At 39.6% G+C, this 21797-nt stretch overlaps 3 protein-coding genes across 3 annotated transcripts; all 3 read right to left on the bottom strand.

The window, feature by feature from the left end:
- On the bottom strand, nucleotides 1–1824 carry LOC108902214 (fish-egg lectin-like). The gene is made up of 5 exons (XM_018703985.2): nucleotides 1686–1824; nucleotides 1335–1571; nucleotides 927–1150; nucleotides 700–827; nucleotides 1–526 (listed from the first exon to the last, which is right to left on the bottom strand). The coding sequence occupies exons 1-5, from the start codon at nucleotides 1738–1740 to the stop codon at nucleotides 385–387; spliced, it is 786 nt and encodes a 261-aa protein (XP_018559501.1). The 5' UTR covers nucleotides 1741–1824; the 3' UTR covers nucleotides 1–384.
- A 2381-nt stretch (nucleotides 1825–4205) lies between these two features.
- On the bottom strand, nucleotides 4206–6229 carry LOC108902215 (fish-egg lectin). The gene is given in 5 exon segments (XM_018703986.2): nucleotides 4206–4903; nucleotides 5078–5205; nucleotides 5305–5528; nucleotides 5713–5949; nucleotides 6064–6229. Coding segments are annotated over 5 exon segments (786 nt in total). The 5' UTR covers nucleotides 6119–6229; the 3' UTR covers nucleotides 4206–4761.
- Nucleotides 6230–8567: 2338 nt separating this feature from the next.
- LOC108902216 (fish-egg lectin) lies at nucleotides 8568–10930 on the bottom strand. Its single transcript, XM_018703987.2, has 5 exons — nucleotides 10762–10930; nucleotides 10411–10647; nucleotides 10003–10226; nucleotides 9776–9903; nucleotides 8568–9265 (listed from the first exon to the last, which is right to left on the bottom strand). Exons 1-5 carry the CDS (start codon nucleotides 10814–10816, stop codon nucleotides 9124–9126), a joined length of 786 nt encoding a protein of 261 aa, XP_018559503.1. The 5' UTR covers nucleotides 10817–10930; the 3' UTR covers nucleotides 8568–9123.
- Between the last annotated feature and the right edge of the window lie 10867 nt (nucleotides 10931–21797).

Here is a 21797-nt window from a genome sequence, read left to right as displayed (position 1 = left end):
CAAAAGTCAGATGAAACTGATTCCAGTATCATTTATTAACAGAGTACAAAGTAAGCCAACTGACAGGTACGAGTTACACATCCCCAGGATTCCTAAAAGTGACCAGTTTAGCACAGCTGTTATTGTCACATATTTGTTCCACAGTTCAGTGAGTTTGATTATTTAAAGAAAAACTATTTGCCTAATGTAATTTACAATGTTGTCTTTATGTTCTTTATTTAAAAAGACATTACATTGAAGAAAAAAATCTAATGCAAATCATCTTTTAATTGTGTGCACTGAATAGTGTAAAGAAAGCATCGAACTTTATAGAGACGAAAGCCAAGACATCTTCCATGACAAACAGAGAGTGGTGCACACTAAACATCTGCCACACTGACAATATTATTGTGAGCACTGCAGAAGCAAACCAGAGGTGGTCACTGCCCAGAGATTGCCCAGGTCGTAGGTCACGTGGCTGATGGGCTTTTGCATGGAGACATAGGACCAAGACAGGCCATATGTGCGAGAGCTGTAGATGCCAGTTCTGTGGAGAGAAGCCAGAGAAATGTATAAAACCATCATCTTAACAGTTCTGCTTCCACCAGCAGAAGCTTCTTTTACAAAAAATTAGGTTTAGCTTATAATTTTGTTTACACACATGTTTTTAGTAAATAGATTTTGAGTGTTATTCCCAGACTGTAAGGAATACTGTCTTACCTTTGGTACACCCGGCCATTTGTAGCCACTCCAAACACACTTCCATCACTTGCCACTTCAATCATTTTCATGGACAGTCCTGACACATATCTCCAGCTACTATAGCTGCAGCTGCTCGGGGTGACTCTCTGTCATAAGAAACAGACATATATGGTGATGTTGTCCTGACCCATGACTGAACAGGTTTAATGACTTCATGAAATTTCATTAATACTTAAGTGCCCAACCGGTGTGTGGTAGACTCGCGAACTCGAGTCGACTCCCCAGCATCCGTACTTTGGGCCGCAGGTGTAGTACTTCAGAATCCTTGAGTGGTAATTCCAGCTCACGCTACCAGTTCCTTTGTAAGCCAGAGAGTAACTGTCTCTCAAACAGTAGGCGCGATAAGTGCTGGGTGTAACTCCAACAACCTGACCATCACCTCCAGCATCCACCTGCTCCATAGACAGACCTGAAGACAAGTGCAACACAGCTCATGTTGTATCAAGTGGATCAGACCAAGCAGCAGCACTGTACCTCACTAACACTCACTAACACTATTACATTACACAGAAAACTTAACAAAAGAAGTGATGATGACAAGGTAAGCTCATACAGACTACATTTGTTCATGGTCAAATAATAACAATACTTACCATTGACAAGTGTGAAGTTGCCACCTATGTATTTGTAGACCTTGTTTTTGGTGTCAGTTCCCCAAATTCCTGCAGGTCCCACTGAGGCATGCTTGATGTAGTCTGAACTCATACTGTACCAGTAGGTTCTAATCAGGTAATAGGCCCGGTTGTACTTGTTTGTTGCAACCACTTGTCCCTGTCCAGCATCAATCTGTTTGATGTTATACAGCCGTGGACCAACTTTGCAGTTCCATGCTGTGAAGACAAAACCATCATGTATGTGAGTGGAACCAAACATTTTATTCATTCCATCTTTAACGGCTTCAACAATGAATTGTGTCATAAAAAAAGAATCTGACAGTGACTTACCATGACTGCCAGCCAGGTAACACAGCACCAGCAAGAAGGCTGCAACAGCTTTCATGTTGTCTCAGTGTTTGTGAGTCTGTGTCCTGCAGTGCACCTCTGGATAGGACTTCTGAATGTATCTCTGTGGAGCTGCTGTTCTACATTCCATCTGACTTGTGTCCTATCAGTACCGATCAGTGTTTGATTCCAGCCAAAACAGGTTCTGCAGGCTGTTCTGAGAAGCTGGGAGGAAATTTTTTAGTTTAATCTGTGAACTTCAAATAGTCACCCAGCTGGCACTGCGCTGGCATTCAAAAAAAAAGGGTGGTGACTGTAGGACTGCTGTGCTGTGATGAGAAATGTAAACCATCACACTGATTATCTCTACACCAATAACATAACTAATTCATTTTCTGGGAGATTATCAGACTGTTTATGAATTTTATTCAACATGGATGCTGGGCAGTGAGTAACATGGTGAAATATTTTAAATACAGCATAAGCATTCCCTGTCTTTGTTGCTCACTGGTCCACTGATGATGATGATGATGATGATGATGATGATGATGATGATGTTGTTGTGTCTTTAAAGGAACAGTCTGACATTTTGGGAAATATGCTTATTTGCTGTTTTGCAGGAGTTAACAGACTCTCAAGTCTGTACATTAAATATGAAGCTGTTTAGCCTGGTCTAGCATGAAGACTGGAAGACAGGGGAATCAGCCTGGCTCTGTCCAAACATTATAAAACTCACCTACCTGCACCTGTAAAGCTGAGGATATGTTTTGGAAGAAGTGTTTCCTCATTGCAGTTTGAATAATGAAAATATCAGATAATAACAAATGCATTGTCTGTTTTGATGAGAGGAGTTGCTTTTTATCAGCATGTTCTGACAATGACTGCCTTAGTTTAAATACATCAGATGGTGAAGTAACACAGTTTGTTCCAACACTGCCTTTGTTCAAACAGAGCGTATCTCTGCTGCTGAGCTCATGAAAACGTTTTTTTTAAAGTTCAGAAATAAAACTATGAAAACAACATGTTGTTGTTTCACAATTGCATTTTTATTCATTGAGTGGCCTATAGGTTACTGATCTTATGTTTGATCAATTGTGTTTAAATCTGTGTTGACACAGTTATGTTTACATAACACAATTTCACACTTTCATTATAACATGGAGAATTAGTAAAGGCTGTATATGTGTTCCTTATTATTTTAACACAGGTGAAATGCGGTGCTATAGTGCCACTATCTGTCAGTGTCACCAGGAGAGTCATAACATTCTCTTTATTGTTAGCAGAATGCCAACCAGGTGAATATTGATAAAACAAAACATTTCCTCCTAGCTTCTCAGAACAGCCTGCAGAACCTGTTTTGGCTGGAATCAAATGCTGATCTACAGGTATACAAGGAACACAAGTCAGATGGAATGTAGGACAGCAGCTCCACAGAGATACATTCAGAAGTAAATGGTAAATGGGCTGCATTTGTAGAGCGTTTTTTTTAGTCGACCATTCGAAGCGCTTCACACTACAGGTCACATTCAGCCATTCGACCACACATTCATACAGCATTTGTTCTATATATACAACATGCCCTCTAACACTTAAACACATTCACACTCCAATGCTATATTGGGGGCAATCGGGGGTTCAGTATCTTCAGTATCCGCTTTACCTCCTGAGCCACAGAGGTCCATCCAGAGGTGCACTGCAGGGCACAGACTCACAAACACAGAGACATTATGAAAGTACACCATGTGTGTGTGTGACTTAATTATATGTCATGATTTGAATGTTCAGTTATCAATAATATTAAAAACACACTGAACCTCGTAATTCAGTGTATTCAACAGAGTTAAAGTTCATCTGTCCATTTTTAATGTGTGGAAGAACCAACAAGGCTTCACTCGGTCTTACTCTGAGACCACAGTCACAACAGAATAAATATGAAAGCATGACAAAAGTCAGATGAAACTGATTCCATTATCATGTCTATCAAAAATGGGGAAAAAAAACATTTTAGAAATATAAGTATATTACTTAACATAACACACTTTCATTATAACATGGAGAATTAGTAAAGGCTCGTATATGTGTTCCTTGTTATTTTAAAACAGGTGAAATGCGGTGCTATAGTGCCACTATCTGTCAGTGTCACCAGGAGAGTCGCAGCCTCTCTCCACCTTGTGGCAGTGACCTCCAGATAAAGAATGATACCTTCCAGATACATACATACTCAACCACACACATACATACATACTTAGACACACATGCATGAATACTGCTGTACATACTCAAGCACATACATACATAGATTCGCACATGTATATACCCTCATACTCATATTATGTGTGTGTGTGTGTGTGTGTGTGTGTGTGTGTGTGTATGATTTAACTTAATTATATTTCCTGATTTGAACATTCAGTTGTCATTAAAACACACTGAACCCCATCATGCAATATATTCAGCAGAGTTAGGGTTCTTCTGTCCACAGTCACAACAGAATAAATATTAAAGCATGACAAAAGTCAGATGAAACTGATTCCAGTATCATTTATTAACAGAGTACAAAGTAAGCCAACTGACAGGTACGAGTTACACATCCCCAGGATTCCTAAAAAGTGACCAGTTTAGCACAGCTGTTATTGTCACATATTTGTTCCACAGTTCAGTGAGTTTGATTATTTAAAGAAAAACTATTTGCCTAATTTAATTTACAATGTTGTCTTTATGTTCAAGACAGTAGATATCCATTTGCTGTATATATGCATACATTTTTAGATCCTTTTGAATTCTGATCTGAGTTTTGTGCATTGATGCTGAATCATTTAAGAGAGAATCACAACATATCTTAGAATCAGTTACTTCTCGTAGCCTTTAATGTTTCCCAAATTAATGTTAGTCTAATAAAGAGGAGATCAATTATTTAAAAAGAGCTTTTACATTGAAGAAAAAAATCTAATGCAAATCATCTTTTAATTGTGTGCACTGAATAGTGTAAAGAAAGCATTGAACTTTATAGAGACGAAAGCCAAGACATCTTCCATGACAAACAGAGAGTGGTGCACACTAAACATCTGCCACACTGACAATATTATTGTGAGCACTGCAGAAGCAAACCAGAGGTGGTCACTGCCCAGAGATTGCCCAGGTCGTAGGTCACGTGGCTGATGGGCATGCACATGGAGACAGAGGACCAAGACAGGCCATATGTGCGAGAGCTGTAGATGCCAGTTCTGTGGAGAGAAGCCAGAGAAATGTATAAAACCATCATCTTAACAGTTCTGCTTCCACCAGCAGAAGCTTCTTTTACAAAAAATTAGGTTTGGCTTATAATTTTGTTTACACACATGTTTTTAGTAAATAGATTTTGAGTGTTATTCCCAGACTGTAAGGGAATACTGTCTTACCTTTGGTACACCCGGCCATTTGTAGCCACTCCAAACACACTTCCATCACTTGCCACTTCAATCATTTTCATGGACAGTCCTGACACATATCTCCAGCTACTATAGCTGCAGCTGCTCGGGGTGACTCTCTGTCATAAGAAACAGACATATATGGTGATGTTGTCCTGACCCATGACTGAACAGGTTTAATGACTTCATGAAATTTCATTAATACTTAAGTGCCCAACCGGTGTGTGGTAGACCCGCGAACTCGAGTCGACTCCTCAGCATCCGTACTTTGGGCCGCAGGCGTAGTACTTCAGAATCCTTGAGTGGTAATTCCAGCTCACGCTACCAGTTCCTTTGTAGGCCAGAGAGTAACTGTCTCTCAAACAGTAGGCGCGATAAGTGCTGGGTGTAACTCCAACAACCTGACCATCACCTCCAGCATCCACCTGCTCCATAGACAGACCTGAAGACAAGTGCAACACAGTTCATGATGTATCAAGTGGATCAGACCAAGCAGCAGCACTGTACCTCACTAACACTCACTAACACTATTACATTACACAGAAAACTTAACAAAAGAAGTGATGATGACAAGGTAAGCTCATACAGACTACATTTGTTCATGGTCAAATAATAACAATACTTACCATTGACAAGTGTGAAGTTGCCACCTATGTATTTGTAGACCTTGTTTTTGGTGTCAGTTCCCCAAATTCCTGCAGGTCCCACTGAGGCATGCTTGATGTAGTCTGAACTCATACTGTACCAGTAGGTTCTAATCAGGTAATAGGCCCGGTTGTACTTGTTTGTTGCAACCACTTGTCCCTGTCCAGCATCAATCTGTTTGATGTTATACAGCCGTGGACCAACTTTGCAGTTCCATGCTGTGAAGACAAAACCATCATGTATGTGAGTGGAACCAATCATTTTATTCATTCCATCTTTAACAGCTTCAACAATGAATTGTGTCATAAAAAAAGAATCTGACAGTGACTTACCATGACTGCCAGCCAGGTAACACAGCACCAGCAAGAAGGCTGCAACAGCTTTCATGTTGTCTCTGTGTTTGTGAGTCTGTGTCCTGCAGTGCACCTCTGGATAGACTTCTGAATGTATCTCTGTGGAGCTGCTTTCGTATGTCCCATCTGACTTGTACCATCAGTACCATCAGTGTTTGATTCCAGCCAAAACAGGTTCTGCAGGCTGTTCTGAGAAGCTGGGAGGAAATTTTTTAGTTTAATCTGTGCACTTCAAATATTCACCCAGCTGGCACTGCGCTGGCATTCCAAAAAAAAGGGTGGTGACTGTAGGACAGCCCTGCTGTGATGAGAAATGTAAACCATCACACTGATTATCTCTACACCAATAACATAACTAATTCATTTTCTGGGAGATTATCAGACTGTTTATGAATTTTATTCAACATGGATGCTGGGCAGTGAGTAACATGGTGAAATATTTTAAATACAGCATAAGCATTCCCTGTCTTTGTTGCTCACTGGTCCACTGATGATGATGATGATGATGATGATGATGATGATGATGATGATGTTGTGTCTTTAAAGGAACAGTCTGACATTTTGGGAAATATGCTTATTTGCTGTTTTGCAGGAGTTAACAGACTCTCAAGTCTGTACATCAAATATGAAGCTGTTTAGCCTGGTCTAGCATGAAGACTGGAAGACAGGGGAATCAGCCTGGCTCTGTCCAAACATTATAAAACTCACCTACCTGCACCTGTAAAGCTGAGGATATGTTTTGGAAGAAGTGTTTCCTCATTGCAGTTTGAATAATGAAAATATCAGATAATAACAAATGCATTGTCTGTTTTGATGAGAGGAGTTGCTTTTTATCAGCATGTTCTGACAATGACTGCCTTAGTTTAAATACATCAGATGGTGAAGTAACACAGTTTGTTCCAACACTGCCTTTGTTCAAACAGAGCGTATCTCTGCTGCTGAGCTCATGAAAACGTTTTTTTTAAAGTTCAGAAATAAAACTATGAAAACAACATGTTGTTGTTTCACAATTGCATTTTTATTCATTGAGTGGCCTATAGGTTACTGATCTTATGTTTGATCAATTGTGTTTAAATCTGTGTTGACACAGTTATGTTTACATAACACAATTTCACACTTTCATTATAACATGGAGAATTAGTAAAGGCTCTATATGTGTTCCTTATTATTTTAAAACAGGTGAAATGCGGTGCTATAGTGCCACTATCTGTCAGTGTCACCAGGAGAGTCATAACATTCTCTTTATTGTTAGCAGAATGCCAACCAGGTGAATATTGATAAAACAAAACATTTCCTCCTAGCTTCTCAGAACAGCCTGCAGAACCTGTTTTGGCTGGAATCAAATGCTGATCTACAGGTATACAAGGAACACAAGTCAGATGGAATGTAGGACAGCAGCTCCACAGAGATACATTCAGAAGTAAATGGTAAATGGGCTGCATTTGTAGAGCGTTTTTTTTAGTCGACCATTCGAAGCGCTTCACACTACAGGTCACATTCAGCCATTCGACCACACATTCATACAGCATTTGTTCTATATATACAACATGCCCTCTAACACTTAAACACATTCACACTCCAATGCTATATTGGGGGCAATCGGGGGTTCAGTATCTTCAGTATCTGCTTTACCTCCTGAGCCACAGAGGTCCATCCAGAGGTGCACTGCAGGGCACAGACTCACAAACACAGAGACATTATGAAAGTACACCATGTGTGTGTGTGACTTAATTATATGTCATGATTTGAATGTTCAGTTATCAATAATATTAAAAACACACTGAACCTCGTAATTCAGTGTATTCAACAGAGTTAAAGTTCATCTGTCCATTTTTAATGTGTGGAAGAACCAACAAGGCTTCACTCGGTCTTACTCTGAGACCACAGTCACAACAGAATAAATATGAAAGCATGACAAAAGTCAGATGAAACTGATTCCATTATCATGTCTATCAAAAATGGGGAAAAAAAAACATTTTAGAAATATAAGTATATTACTTAACATAACACACTTTCATTATAACATGGAGAATTAGTAAAGGCTGTATATGTGTTCCTTATTATTTTAAAACAGGTGAAATGCGGTGCTATAGTGCCACTATCTGTCAGTGTCACCAGGAGAGTCGCAGCCTCTCTCCACCTTGTGGCAGTGACCTCCAGATAAAGAATGATACCTTCCAGATACATACATACTCAACCACACACATACATACATACTTAGACACACATGCATGAATACTGCTGTACATACTCAAGCACATACATACATAGATTCGCACATGTATATACCCTCATACTCATATTATGTGTGTGTGTGTGTGTGTGTGTGTATGATTTAACTTAATTATATTTCCTGATTTGAACATTCAGTTGTCATTAAAACACACTGAACCCCATCATGCAATATATTCAGCAGAGTTAGGGTTCTTCTGTCCACAGTCACAACAGAATAAATATTAAAGCATGACAAAAGTCAGATGAAACTGATTCCAGTATCATTTATTAACAGAGTACAAAGTAAGCCAACTGACAGGTACGAGTTACACATCCCCAGGATTCCTAAAAAGTGACCAGTTTAGCACAGCTGTTATTGTCACATATTTGTTCCACAGTTCAGTGAGTTTGATTATTTAAAGAAAAACTATTTGCCTAATTTAATTTACAATGTTGTCTTTATGTTCAAGACAGTAGATATCCATTTGCTGTATATATGCATACATTTTTAGATCCTTTTGAATTCTGATCTGAGTTTTGTGCATTGATGCTGAATCATTTAAGAGAGAATCACAACATATCTTAGAATCAGTTACTTCTCGTAGCCTTTAATGTTTCCCAAATTAATGTTAGTCTAATAAAGAGGAGATCAATTATTTAAAAAGAGCTTTTACATTGAAGAAAAAAATCTAATGCAAATCATCTTTTAATTGTGTGCACTGAATAGTGTAAAGAAAGCATTGAACTTTATAGAGACGAAAGCCAAGACATCTTCCATGACAAACAGAGAGTGGTGCACACTAAACATCTGCCACACTGACAATATTATTGTGAGCACTGCAGAAGCAAACCAGAGGTGGTCACTGCCCAGAGATTGCCCAGGTCGTAGGTCACGTGGCTGATGGGCATGCACATGGAGACAGAGGACCAAGACAGGCCATATGTGCGAGAGCTGTAGATGCCAGTTCTGTGGAGAGAAGCCAGAGAAATGTATAAAACCATCATCTTAACAGTTCTGCTTCCACCAGCAGAAGCTTCTTTTACAAAAAATTATGTTTGGCTTATAATCGTGTTTACACACATGTATTTAATGAACAGACATTTGCCAAGTGCTGTAATTAGAAGCAACACTTTGTAAATCCACGCTTTATATCCCAGGTACAAGCTGTAAAGTTGGAGTAATTGATGAGGAATGATTTGAAATTGTATTCTGCTGTTTGTGCACTTTACAGAAGGTGTCATAAGTGTAGGTCAAAATGTAACATTTTTAAAAGACACTGATGTACAGCAACTACACCACTTTAATTTTATTATGTGCTTTACATTTAGTGCACATGCATGCAAGATATAACAGCCTTAAAGACTGTTGTTGCTGCTGTTGTTATTCTCATTGTTTCTATTATACATACTAGAATGTTGTATAGACAGTAAATAGATTTTGAGTGTTATTCCCAGACTGTAAGGAATACTGTCTTACCTTTGGTACACCCGGCCATTTGTAGCCACTCCAAACACACTTCCATCACTTGCCACTTCAATCATTTTCATGGACAGTCCTGACACATATCTCCAGCTACTATAGCTGCAGCTGCTCGGGGTGACTCTCTGTCATAAGAAACAGACATATATGGTGATGTTGTCCTGACCCATGACTGAACAGGTTTAATGACTTCATGAAATTTCATTAATACTTAAGTGCCCAACCGGTGTGTGGTAGACCCGCGAACTCGAGTCGACTCCCCAGCATCCGTACTTTGGGCCGCAGGTGTAGTACTTCAGAATCCTTGAGTGGTAATTCCAGCTCACGCTACCAGTTCCTTTGTAAGCCAGAGAGTAACTGTCTCTCAAACAGTAGGCGCGATAAGTGCTGGGTGTAACTCCAACAACCTGACCATCACCTCCAGCATCCACCTGCTCCATAGACAGACCTGAAGACAAGTGCAACACAGCTCATGATGTATCAAGTGGATCAGACCAAGCAGCAGCACTGTACCTCACTAACACTCACTAACACTATTACATTACACAGAAAACTTAACAAAAGAAGTGATGATGACAAGGTAAGCTCATACAGACTACATTTGTTCATGGTCAAATAATAACAATACTTACCATTGACAAGTGTGAAGTTGCCACCTATGTATTTGTAGACCTTGTTTTTGGTGTCAGTTCCCCAAATTCCTGCAGGTCCCACTGAGGCATGCTTGATGTAGCCTGAACTCATACTGTACCAGTAGGTTCTAATCAGGTAATAGGCCCGGTTGTACTTGTCTGTTGCAACCACTTGTCCCTGTCCAGCATCAATCTGTTTGATGTTATACAGCCGTGGACCAACTTTGCAGTTCCATGCTGTGAAGACAAAACCATCATGTATGTGAGTGGAACCAATCGTTTTATTCATTCCATCTTTAACGGCTTCAACAATGAATTGTGTCATAAAAAAAGAATCTGACAGTGACTTACCATGACTGCCAGCCAGGTAACACAGCACCAGCAAGAAGGCTGCAACAGCTTTCATGTTGTCTCTGTGTTTGTGAGTCTGTGTCCTGCAGTGCACCTCTGGATGGATTTCTGAATTTATCTCTGTGGAGCTGCTTTCGTATGTCCCATCTGACTTGTGTTCCTTATATACCTGTAGATCAGCATTTGATTCCAGCCAAAACAGGTTCTGCAGGCTGTTCTGAGAAGCTGGGAGGAAATTTTTTGTTTAATCTGTGAACTTCAAATATTCACCCAGCTGGCACTGCGCTGGCATTCAAAAAAAAAAAAAAAAAAGGATAAATAAAAATAAAAAGTGGGTGGTGACTGTAGGACAGCCCTGCTGTGATGAGAAATGTAAACCATCACACTGATTATCTCTACACCAATAACATAACTAATTCATTTTCTGGGAGATTATCAGACTGTTTATGAATTTTATTCAACATGGATGCTGGGCAGTGAGTAACATGGTGAAATATTTTAAATACAGCATAAGCATTCCCTGTCTTTGTTGCTCACTGGTCCACTGATGATGATAATGATGATGATGATGATGGTGATGATGTGTTTAAAGGAACACACTGTTCCAACACTGCCTTTTCTCAAACAGAGAGTATCTCTGGCATTACTTTTTATAAGTCATAATTAATAATATGGCTTTACATCATGGAACACCTCTTTGACCTTACTTGACTCCATGTGTAGCTTACTGGTATTGTGTGGGTGTTCACACAGGACAAGCCTCTTTTGTTTGCATGTGCTGTGGAACACCTGTGTGTAGCATGTCTGTGTGTGTCTGTGTGTGTGTGTGTGTGTGTGCGTGCACGCATGTTACAGTAAAAGGAGAGTCATGAACTGATGACGCAAGGTACTTTGATAAGATCGAGGGACCAGTCTCTTTACGCATGACACAGTGGTTTGCATGGTTTTTGGAGAATAGTTTTTTTTTTATCTATTAGCCTTTCCAAAATCAAAAACACATGAACATAAGTGTTGTCAAAACAGCATCATTGAGCAAAAATTAAAAGAAATGGTTGATAAATAAACTAGGTGTGTAATATAACACATTTCATGAATAACCAGTGAGCCATGTGTTTATTCTTACAAGTAAACTTCTTTTTCTTGTGACATTAGGATTGGTTGCTCCTTCCATGCTTGTTTTTTTTTTGTTTGTTTGTTTTTGTTTTTTTAAATTTTTTACACACCAAGACTTTCCCTGGTAACCCTGTGTTTAACATCAGAGTGCTCTAAACTGTGGGTAATTCCCTCAGGCAAAGTCTGCCAGAGAGCGCTCATGCACTTGATGACTTGACATTCTGTGAGACTATGAATGTGGACACTGGGATTGAACCAGGTGGGTGTGAATTTATTTATTATTTAGTCAATCTTAATGTCAGCAGGCCCACTAGGAAAAGGTCCTGCGGCCTGCTGACTTCTTTTTAGCTCTGGGGACAGACGGGAGCCCTGTGTCCTGAGAATATAAAGCTGAAATAGATCAGATAGGAATGAGGAGGAAAGTCTGTTTACAGTTTTGTAAGTCATTGGAAGAACCATAAAGTCTGATCTGACATGGATGGGGAGCCAATGAAGGAACAATAAAATTGGTTTAATATGGTCAAATCTTCTGGACTGGATTCTGAACCATTTGAAGACTTTTAGTACTAGCACATGACAGGCCATGTGAGACAAAGGCATGAGTTAGGATAAGGTTTGGTGTACATTGAACACAACAATACAGTCTATGTAATTGTCATGGCCCCCTCCTCACTCTTCCTGAGTTTTTTCTCCTCAGGGGGGAGCAGAGAGAGGAGACCCCCAGGACAAATATGCCATATAGCCTGCATAACCCAACACTAGTGTGCGCAAAGCATCAACAGTATTAAAGCATGAATGACTCAATAGGTGGGCATTTTGCAGACCCATATACAAATAATACACCAAACAGATCTGCATGTTAACACCAATAACCTGGGTCCACATTCTTTGTCGCAGGGTCATAGCATCACAGCTTTCCAAGTTAATCCAAGTTCTAAACTAAATGATACCAGTGCAAATCTCTCTGATACATCACTTTCTCATATGATGCACATTCCTGCTGCCATAGCAGTCAGACAGGATCCTAAATAAAGATGTTGCACTTAAAGGAAACCTACAGGAAAGTATTAATTCAAGTTCCCAAAATGCAATAAGATAAAAGTTGGGATGTTAAATGATTCGTGCAAACTATTTAATCAGTGTTCTTTTACATCTAGCAGCGGGTGGGTGGTTTGGGTGGTGGAGGATTGAGTGACAAGGGAGGGGAGGAGAGGGAGGAAAGGGGGTGGGTGTAAGTGTGTAGGGATCTTTTCATTCTTTTCTTATTTATGAATTTAAAACCACAAAATACAAAAAGCGTTGTCTTTGTCTTGTCCCATGTATGTACACATGTATGTATGTATATATATGTTTTATATTGTCGGTGTATGTGAAAAAAGAAATCCAAGTTCAGCCACTCAAACTAAATAATACCAGTGCAAATCTTTCTGATACTCCACTTTGATATCATCAGCTGATTCAGTAACTTAAACAACTTACCTTAACTATTTCAGAAGTGTATATGAGGGGGAGGGAGGTTGCTGCAGGTGCAGCATATTCCTCAGCAGTTCATATATTGTTGAATAGTTGGCCCCTGGAGGGAAAGTAACACAGTTTTTGAACCGTACGTCAAAGGAAACTAGGCTTTTATGTGACTCACAAATATGATAGAAACTTTGCACAGATATGTATTTTGGACAAATTATTCCAACAGATTATTATTCCTTTTGGACCCCTCTTTTGTCCCAAGGCCAGGGACAATAGACTTGGTTTTCCACCAGTGTTGGTAGCCCTGCTACTCATTTATAAACTTTATTTTCACCCGTGCATACATTTGTGTGCACAACATGTATGTCTACGTGCATGTTGCATAAACCTGTTTTACACCCATGTGTGTGGTGTACATGTGATCACATGTGATGCACATTCCTGCTGCCATTTACAGTCAGACCTAGTCGAACAGGATCCTAAATAAAGATGTTGTGCTTACAGGAAACTTGCAAGAAGTTCCCAAAATGCAACAGAACAAAAGCTGGCATCCTTCATGATTCACACAAACCATTTAACTAGAGTCCTTTTACATCCAGCAGCCATGATTCAACAAAAGCGTCTCTCAGACCCTAGTATTGTTTTTCTTACACATTGTATCAGGAAAGGCTCCTGGTGGTCCATGGTCTGTGTCCAATACACTGTGCTACCTCTAATAGATTGTGTTTTCATGGTGTGTTTTCACCTCTGTTGCTGCCTGCAGTATAGGCACACCTGTGTCATGTTTGCAACGTGTTTAACACCATGGGTCACACCATCTTCACATGTATTTGAAACATCTTGTTTGGCCAGTATTTCCGAAACCTCATAAACAGAGCTGATCAAAACATGGGGGAATTTGGAGCATACATTCAGTACATGAAACAAGGGTGCACAATGAGTGCAGTCTGTGTGCTTGTAGTGCCTACAGTCTGTGCAGTTACAGATTTTGGACTGTGCGTAGATGTTCACACAGGGAAATGGACACATGATGAAATTTACACAAATGCAGTGACCATGAATTTGTCTTCAGTTAATAGACAGAATTTAAGACGAGTTAAAATCATTCATCAGACCACAGAAACAAACAGATCGGATCACGGCCCCTTGGATTTAGATTTGGTATTAGTACATATTCTGATCTTGATTATGCCCACATTCTACATTGTGACTGAATTTCAATATGCCAATTAGGTTGAAGGGGCTGGTGGATCATCAGGTAATCAGCATAGAGAATCTTTGCAAGCACTTGTACTATCTAAGCCCAGTGTACATCCACATGAGGTCTGACTGATCTGATCACATTTCTGTGCAGTGCATTCTGCATCCATGCACAACCCGCATTAACATGTTTAATGACAATACCTGTTCTCTATGAAGGGATGTGCTGAAACACAAAATAAATGAAGTAGTTTACATTCAATGCCAATATTTTTATTAGCGTAGTGTGACTGCCCCTCTGCTTGGTTCACTCTGCTGTTGCTGTGTTTTCTGTCTCCAGGGCTCCACACCAAGTTAGGAGGCTAATCAATGGGACAGGACACACCTGGGCCCAGTGTGCCTTTAAGCCAGAGCAGCAGCCAGTCCTGGGGTAGATCTCACCACACAGCTCTGCTTTGGGGTTTTTGTTTCTTTTTCTTTGTTTTTACACCACAACATCCATGCAGCACATTTTCACTCAGCCTCTCCCAGCATTGCAGACTTTACAGATTAATTCCATCTACTTTTTTGAGTTTGTTTTAAATAAATTACTTATTTACTATAACCATGAATCTCCCATTGTTATTGCAGTCTAAGAGTCAGGCTTTAACAATAGCAACTACATTAGAATGAGGATATAGTTAAAGAAATGCATATGAACTAATATGTATGAAACATATACAATGCCAATTTAATAACTAAAATGTATAAGCTAATGGCCCAAAAAACTAATATCCTGATTTTTACACTTCTCTATGAATTTTCCCATTCATTACCATTGATTTTACACATGTTTCAGTCAGGTCAGTTTACTTGAGGGGAGCTTCTCAAAGTTTGGAAAAATAACCCTGATAACCTCACTTTGAGCCTGAGACTTCAAAAATCAAAACTTACGTTGATTGATTGTTGATTGTTGCTATTGAATTGCATTGTGGGAAATCTGCATGGTAGCCAGCATTCTTGTGGCTTGATACATACTAAGGAATCACAGTCAGGATATTTTGCACTCTGTGGATTTGTCTCGTGTGACTCCCCACACTTAATGTGATAATACTGTAATACTGGAGTGCACTGTTAAGAAAATATACAACATGCATCTTTGGCACAAATACAGTCCACATGGACGGAAATCCCATCGGGCTGATGGGAGTCATATTTACACATTAAACGTGTTAAAGAAACAATAATAAATGATGACTTTATCTGTCATAACTGAGCTGTTGCACCATCTGCAAACCATAAAGCATCACAGAAAGGTACTCAAGGTCAGAGTAATGGACTGAAACAAATCCACTATACATGAACAAATAAAAACTATCAGCAAAGAAAACACACACAAAACACTCACATGCTGTTAGTGTGTCATATTTATTTGAGACACTGCCAGTGAAGAGGAATGGAAATGAAGTTTATGGCATTTGGATGGCTCCATTTGTATCTTTGTCTCTAAGCTTTATTTAAAATATCACAAAACTGTGTGATTATGCAATATTAATGAGGATATGACATTTTATACTTTCACTTTTCAGCACACAAATATGTGTGCATCATAATATACAAACAGGAGAGAACAAAGACAAATGCAAGCAGTAAAATATACTAATAATGAGATATGTAGAGTACTTGAACTTCTGTTGTGAATTGGCGCTATATAAATAAAATTTGACTTGACTTGTAAGAGCAGTGGAGTTCCGGATATGATTTTCTCTTCCTTTTCTATCTTCTCTCTCTTCTTGTTTTCAGTGGATGTAGAGTAAAGGATATTTAAATTCCATCAGTGGGTTTGGAGAACCATGCCTGAGATCCTGGCAGGGCTGTGTGAGTCGTCTGAGCCTATGTTGGACTGGTGCTGGCTGGTTTAATCATGTTAGCTCCCACAGGCTCTCCATAGAGACAGGAATGCTGAGTCCCTCACCTCCTCCTCCTCCTTCTCCTCCTACACCATTTCTCTGAGCACATCCACAGCGTGGGGCATCAAAAGACTTGTCAGGTGTAAATACTGGCACATACACCACATCACCTCACACCACATCCTTATAAGGGTCAAATGTCTTCACTAAGGTAAAGGTATTTTATTACCCCTCAGTTCTCTAAGTTTCTACAAAATATCCTGTCACATTATCTCTAGTGTTTTCATCCTCCAGTGTAATTCCCCTTCTCACTCTCCTTTCTCTGTAAGTATCTTGTTTCCCTCATGTCTCTTTGACTTGACCTTAAGTTGTATAAAGCATTCACATTATAAATCCTCCAGGATTTTGTCCTGCATTTGAATGAGATCATTAGTTATTAGAAAGTGTGCTGTTAAATTGTGTGAATACTTCTTTACTGGCATTGTCTGTCTTTGTTTTTGTTCTTTTCTACATCTGTTTCACAAATAAGCTGCCTAACTTTGGTAAAAACACTACAGCCCTGCTGTGAAACCCACCACAAATCTGGAGTAAAGACACTGGCTTGGTTTTCCCTGGAAAATTCTGATTCCTAGTTAACGTTTTCTGACATAAAATGTTGAAGTCTCTGTCTTAGCTGAACCCTTTTCTCCTCTCTTCATGAAGCTAGTAATGAAATCAGATGGTTGGATGAAAACAGATGGTTGAAGGTCATTGGCATCTCCAGCACTTCTAAGCCTCAGAGGATGCCACTGACCTCTGGGAGAGATGCTGATAGAGGTGCTTACATGTTTTGAGGCTTCACAAAGTCCCCAGGATCATTCACAAGTCAAATGGTACGTCAGAAGTTAAATAATAGTCTTAGGACACTTTCTTACAAATGTCTTGGGAGCTGTTATGTTGGACAGTCATTGCACCAGACAGCGTATTCTTCTTTTCTTCACCACCAGTGTTGGTGTCCTTCCTGGATCTTGTTGCTGTTTTCACAAAGGTCCAGTCTGGGTATCCATGAACTTTTCCTTCAGCTGTGTGTGCTCCTTCTCTCTGACCTGGGCACTTGTTGGCACATTCTTTGGTGATGCAGAGTTCTGATAACTACAATGAAGACATTGTTTACATGTATCCAAACTCTGGAGGAATTCTTTAGAGATTATGAGGCAACAACTGCCACATGACAACATCCTTAATAATACACTAGTTAAGATATGTGAACAGCATGCAAAATCAAAACCCAGGAGGAGCAAGCCTTCACAGACCAAATGAACAGTAACATCAAGTTCACACGAGAGGACATCAGGAATAACAACTTGGCTTTCTTGGACTGTGTTATTAATTTAACAACCATTCATACACTGTTATAACAACAGCCAGGAGCACTAATAAACCAAGTTACATCAATGGCCTTGATAATGACCCCATAGAGGTTGAATACCTGGGATTCTCAAACAGTCAGTCAGAAGTGAGGAAACCACTTGATGAAAGCTGACATGTCTTCAAATATCTAAAACCAATCCAGTTGACCACCCTTCTTGGATACACATCTGGAATAATCCCTGTTTGGAACCCAATATTCTGACAATAGCAATTATCAGAAATTGACTGTTTAAAGTACCTTGTTTTTTTTTACAGTAAAATGTTGTTGCTTTTATGTATTATATGTGAGTATCAGTAGCAACTGAAGATAGATGCAATGAGTGGTAATTGTATAACAATGTATCAAATGACAATGTGAAAATACTGACAGTGTGAGAGAAGGCCACAAGGTCGTGTGTCACAACATCAGCATGTTGACAGGTGTGGCGGTGGTGTGTTTGTTGTATGTTCACAATTTCATTGTGGTTCTGCAAGATATCTGCAAAGGGCAGAGCCTACAATGAAACACCCACACACAATACACAAAACCAGGAAATGTCGCTGTGTTTTTACAGGCAGAAGGTAACACAGTCATTATCACATTATTATCACACACAGTGAGCATGTGTGCTCTACTGTGGCAATTGAGTTTAGATTGTATGTATCACATGACAAAGTGTTCACACGCATATTCAGTTTCTGCTTAATTCTACCAACTTGTAATCATCAGACCTAGAAGAACTACTACTAGTCGGTATAATCCAATTGTGATTATACTGAATTACAGTAACAGGCTAGAATTTCCATTATTCTGTGCACCTGTGCACAAGTAGTCTGTCACACACTTTGTATACTCAGCCATCAACTGGCTTTTTTCAGCAACATTACATTATCATCTGTGGTATTATGAGAGGTTGCATGTCAGGAAAAGATAAACATAATTTAAAAGTCAACCAACTTTATTGTAAAACTGAGCAAAAATCTACCCAGAGAGAAAAAAAGAGAGGATAGAGGTTATTTCTGGCTGGAGCAGCTTCCTCACTTCTGAAAACTGGTTGAGGAGTCCCTGGTTTTTAACTTCTAGGAGGTGCTTCTGAGAGTCGTTAACCCACCCTGTCCTTCTGTGAGTCGTTAGGGTCACATGAGCCCAGGTGTGACTCGTTGGTGGGTCATTGCCCCCACCTGACATCATGTGAGTCGTTAGGGTCACATGTCTCAAGGTGTGAATGGAGGTTAACGGATGAGAGGTGAAACATCAACAATCACCACAACATGCCCAAGGGATTGGTTTGTTTCTGAATGTTAGTTGTCATTTTATCAGGCAAACCCCTGTAGTGGCAGCTTGATCAACAAATGACACACACAACCAACCTCTGGATATTTTCACTTTGTTGTACCGTAATGGTCCAGTACCCATTGCACCTGTGTTTCGCACATGATTGCAACACTAATCTTCCCGATGTTGTTCATTATGCAGGTTTGACTGGTCTTTCATCTCACACTGAGTTTCCCAAGTCACAAGTTAGACTCATGTCACATCACTCATGTCTTTGCTGCTGTAACCTAACCTGTAGCTGATTAAACTAGAGCTACAGATGAACATAAGAATAGTTTTTTTCCCCAAAACAACCAAATCTATTTAAATGATGTGGGTAAAAAGAGCTAGGTAGAGCAGCCAGTATTTTACTCATGCTTTAAAAGCCTATTATGATAAAACAGATAGAGGGCAAACTTGAATCAAGATAAGTAATCCCTAATATATGCACCAAGGGACAACTGTTAAGAGGATTTTTGATCTTGATCCTGACAAGTGAAAGATCTAGCTTTAGTTGTGGTGCATATACCAAAGCCCTTCTTCTCTCCCTCTCTCTCCTGCTTTGCTGCCCTCTCCTAACTCCATCATTCTTCATCCTCTTCTTTTTTTTCCCCCCAGTCCTACATCTGATTTCATTCTCAGGTTCTTTTTCATCATCTTCCTCTTCCAGCACCACCAATTCTGAGCCTCATTTCATCACAACCTCTCATCTCGCCGTCTTCATGTTGGTGTTCAGCTCACCATCAGTATAGCCAGAGGAGCTGTGATAAGAAATAATTTAGTAAATCTCATAGATAGAATGCAATAGATGATCTGTCCAGGATGTACTCCACCTCTCTCCCCATGTCAGATAATGGATGGATGGACAGTAATTCTCATGACAACCTCACTCTCCTCTCCCCTTCCCCAACAGACCCACCCAAATACACACCCAACAACCTTCCAGCCTTCCTTCTGTTGTTATGCCCTCAGGATATGATTGAACGAATGAATGCCATGTGCAACGCCTGCCAAACACTATAGTATTAAGCGCAGAATAATAGTCACTTGTTGGTATTAACATGACTTATAAATGTCAGACACATTTTACAAAGCTGCTTAATCTGCATGGAAGGAGAACCTGCTGCCTTCTGGCCAGAATACACTACAGTCAAAATGTTTCTATCAGTTCTCCTAAATACCTCATTGTCTGAGACATAAAATCAAATACTTTCACTATTAATGACTTTAAGGAAACAGTCAAAACTTTGTTCAAAGCAACAACACTACTGCTGGTCTCTTCTTCCTGTAGGCTTATTTATGAGGTACTGAAAAGTACTAAGCATTTTAACAGTATGAAGATCTTGGTGAAAGTTTGCTCAACTTTGGCATGAATTTTGACATGGAAATTTGTTGTACTGAACATTAGAGGGAGAGAGTCTAAAATGGAGGAAGTTGTTGTAGCTGCATTGCATAATTACACATTTATGTAAACTCCTGCTGGAGTAAAAACTGCTCCGCCAAATGGTTTGCAAATATTTTTGAGCCACGAGTCGGATGGCGCAAATACATCTCTTTTGAATAAACCATTTGAATTTATGGTCCCATTAACAACTGAGCTATGCTAACGAGCTTGCTAACGGGCCATTGGAAAAACTCATTTACTTCAGTCTCAGTGAGACACCTCATTTAATTTTGCAGGGCAGGAGAAAACCTGGTCACAAACTGGATGTGATCAGGTCTTCTGGTTTGGGATGCAGATGATGCACTAAGGGAAAATCAGTCAGGATTTATTGGTTTCTGCAAACTTCCCAAACTTCACAGAAGTGAGTTACGAAACCCTTTGAAAGTCCAAATAACTGTGAACATTTCTGCAAAACTGTGGGATTCACTGCGCTGTTGGGAGAACCTGCCTCACAAACTGCCGCTACAATCATTTGACTAAACCCTTCCAATAAATTTTGAACATTTATTTTATTTATAAGGCACCACATTGAAATCAACAGCTAAGGGTGTACTTCCTAAGCTGCTGATGATTTGATGAGAAGTTCTGTTTCTGTGGCTGCTTCAAAATCTCAGCTTTAATTTGATCAATTAGAGGAGTTAGGATTAAAATTCATTTAATTAACTGCCGCAGATCTTATGTGTGATACCTGCAAAACTTATGTAGAGTCATGCACCCTAGTGACTGCCACAGATAGACAGATAGAGCCAGGCCAATATGACAGACAGGGCCATTCAGCTATACACTTGCAGAAAAATCAGGTCAGCAATTTTCAGTTAACCTCAGCAGAATATCTTTCATTGTAGTTGCAGTACTCATACATACACACACACACACACACACACACACACACACACGTACCTCTACTTTAGCCTTACTTCTCTATATCTGTCTTTATTTACTATCACTGTTCTTTAGCACTGATATACCAAGACAAATCCCTTGTATATGCAAACTTACTTGGCAATAAAATCTGATTCTGATTCTGACATGAGATGAAAGCATTATCATTTTTGCCAGAGGTGATTCTGAATGAGTATTTCTGCTCTGTGGTGCACACAAAATCTCTCAGTGTGTTAATGTTTCCTGCACATTCTCTCTCACTGCTTTGAACCAAATCAACCATGACTCAGCTTTTAACAGAGGCTGTAGCGAAAGTAAAAGCCCACATTTAACACAA

The sequence above is a fragment of the Lates calcarifer genome, unplaced genomic scaffold, assembly GCF_001640805.2.
Source record: "Lates calcarifer isolate ASB-BC8 unplaced genomic scaffold, TLL_Latcal_v3 _unitig_4777_quiver_1712, whole genome shotgun sequence".
Taxonomy (NCBI): Eukaryota; Metazoa; Chordata; class Actinopteri; family Centropomidae; genus Lates; species Lates calcarifer.
The sequence above is the reverse complement of the archived record's forward strand: the minus strand, read 5'-3'. Positions and strand labels throughout refer to the sequence as shown.

What these genes read in the sequence shown, in the direction of transcription:
- LOC108902214 (XM_018703985.2), bottom strand. Translation starts at nt 1,740, where the DNA reads ATGAAAGCTGTTGCAGCCTTCTTGCTGGTGCTGTGTTACCTGGCTGGC. An exon ending in CGCGAGTCTACCACACACCG is followed by an intron (nt 828 to 926) that starts GTTGGGCACTTA and finishes TTCTTATGACAG; the next exon opens with AGAGTCACCCCGAGCAGCTG. An exon ending in AATGGCCGGGTGTACCAAAG is followed by an intron (nt 527 to 699) that starts GTAAGACAGTAT and finishes TTCTCTCCACAG; the next exon opens with AACTGGCATCTACAGCTCTC.
- LOC108902216 (XM_018703987.2), bottom strand. Translation starts at nt 10,816, where the DNA reads ATGAAAGCTGTTGCAGCCTTCTTGCTGGTGCTGTGTTACCTGGCTGGC. An exon ending in TTACCTGGCTGGCAGTCATG is followed by an intron (nt 10,648 to 10,761) that starts GTAAGTCACTGT and finishes TTGTCTTCACAG; the next exon opens with CATGGAACTGCAAAGTTGGT. An exon ending in CGCGGGTCTACCACACACCG is followed by an intron (nt 9,904 to 10,002) that starts GTTGGGCACTTA and finishes TTCTTATGACAG; the next exon opens with AGAGTCACCCCGAGCAGCTG.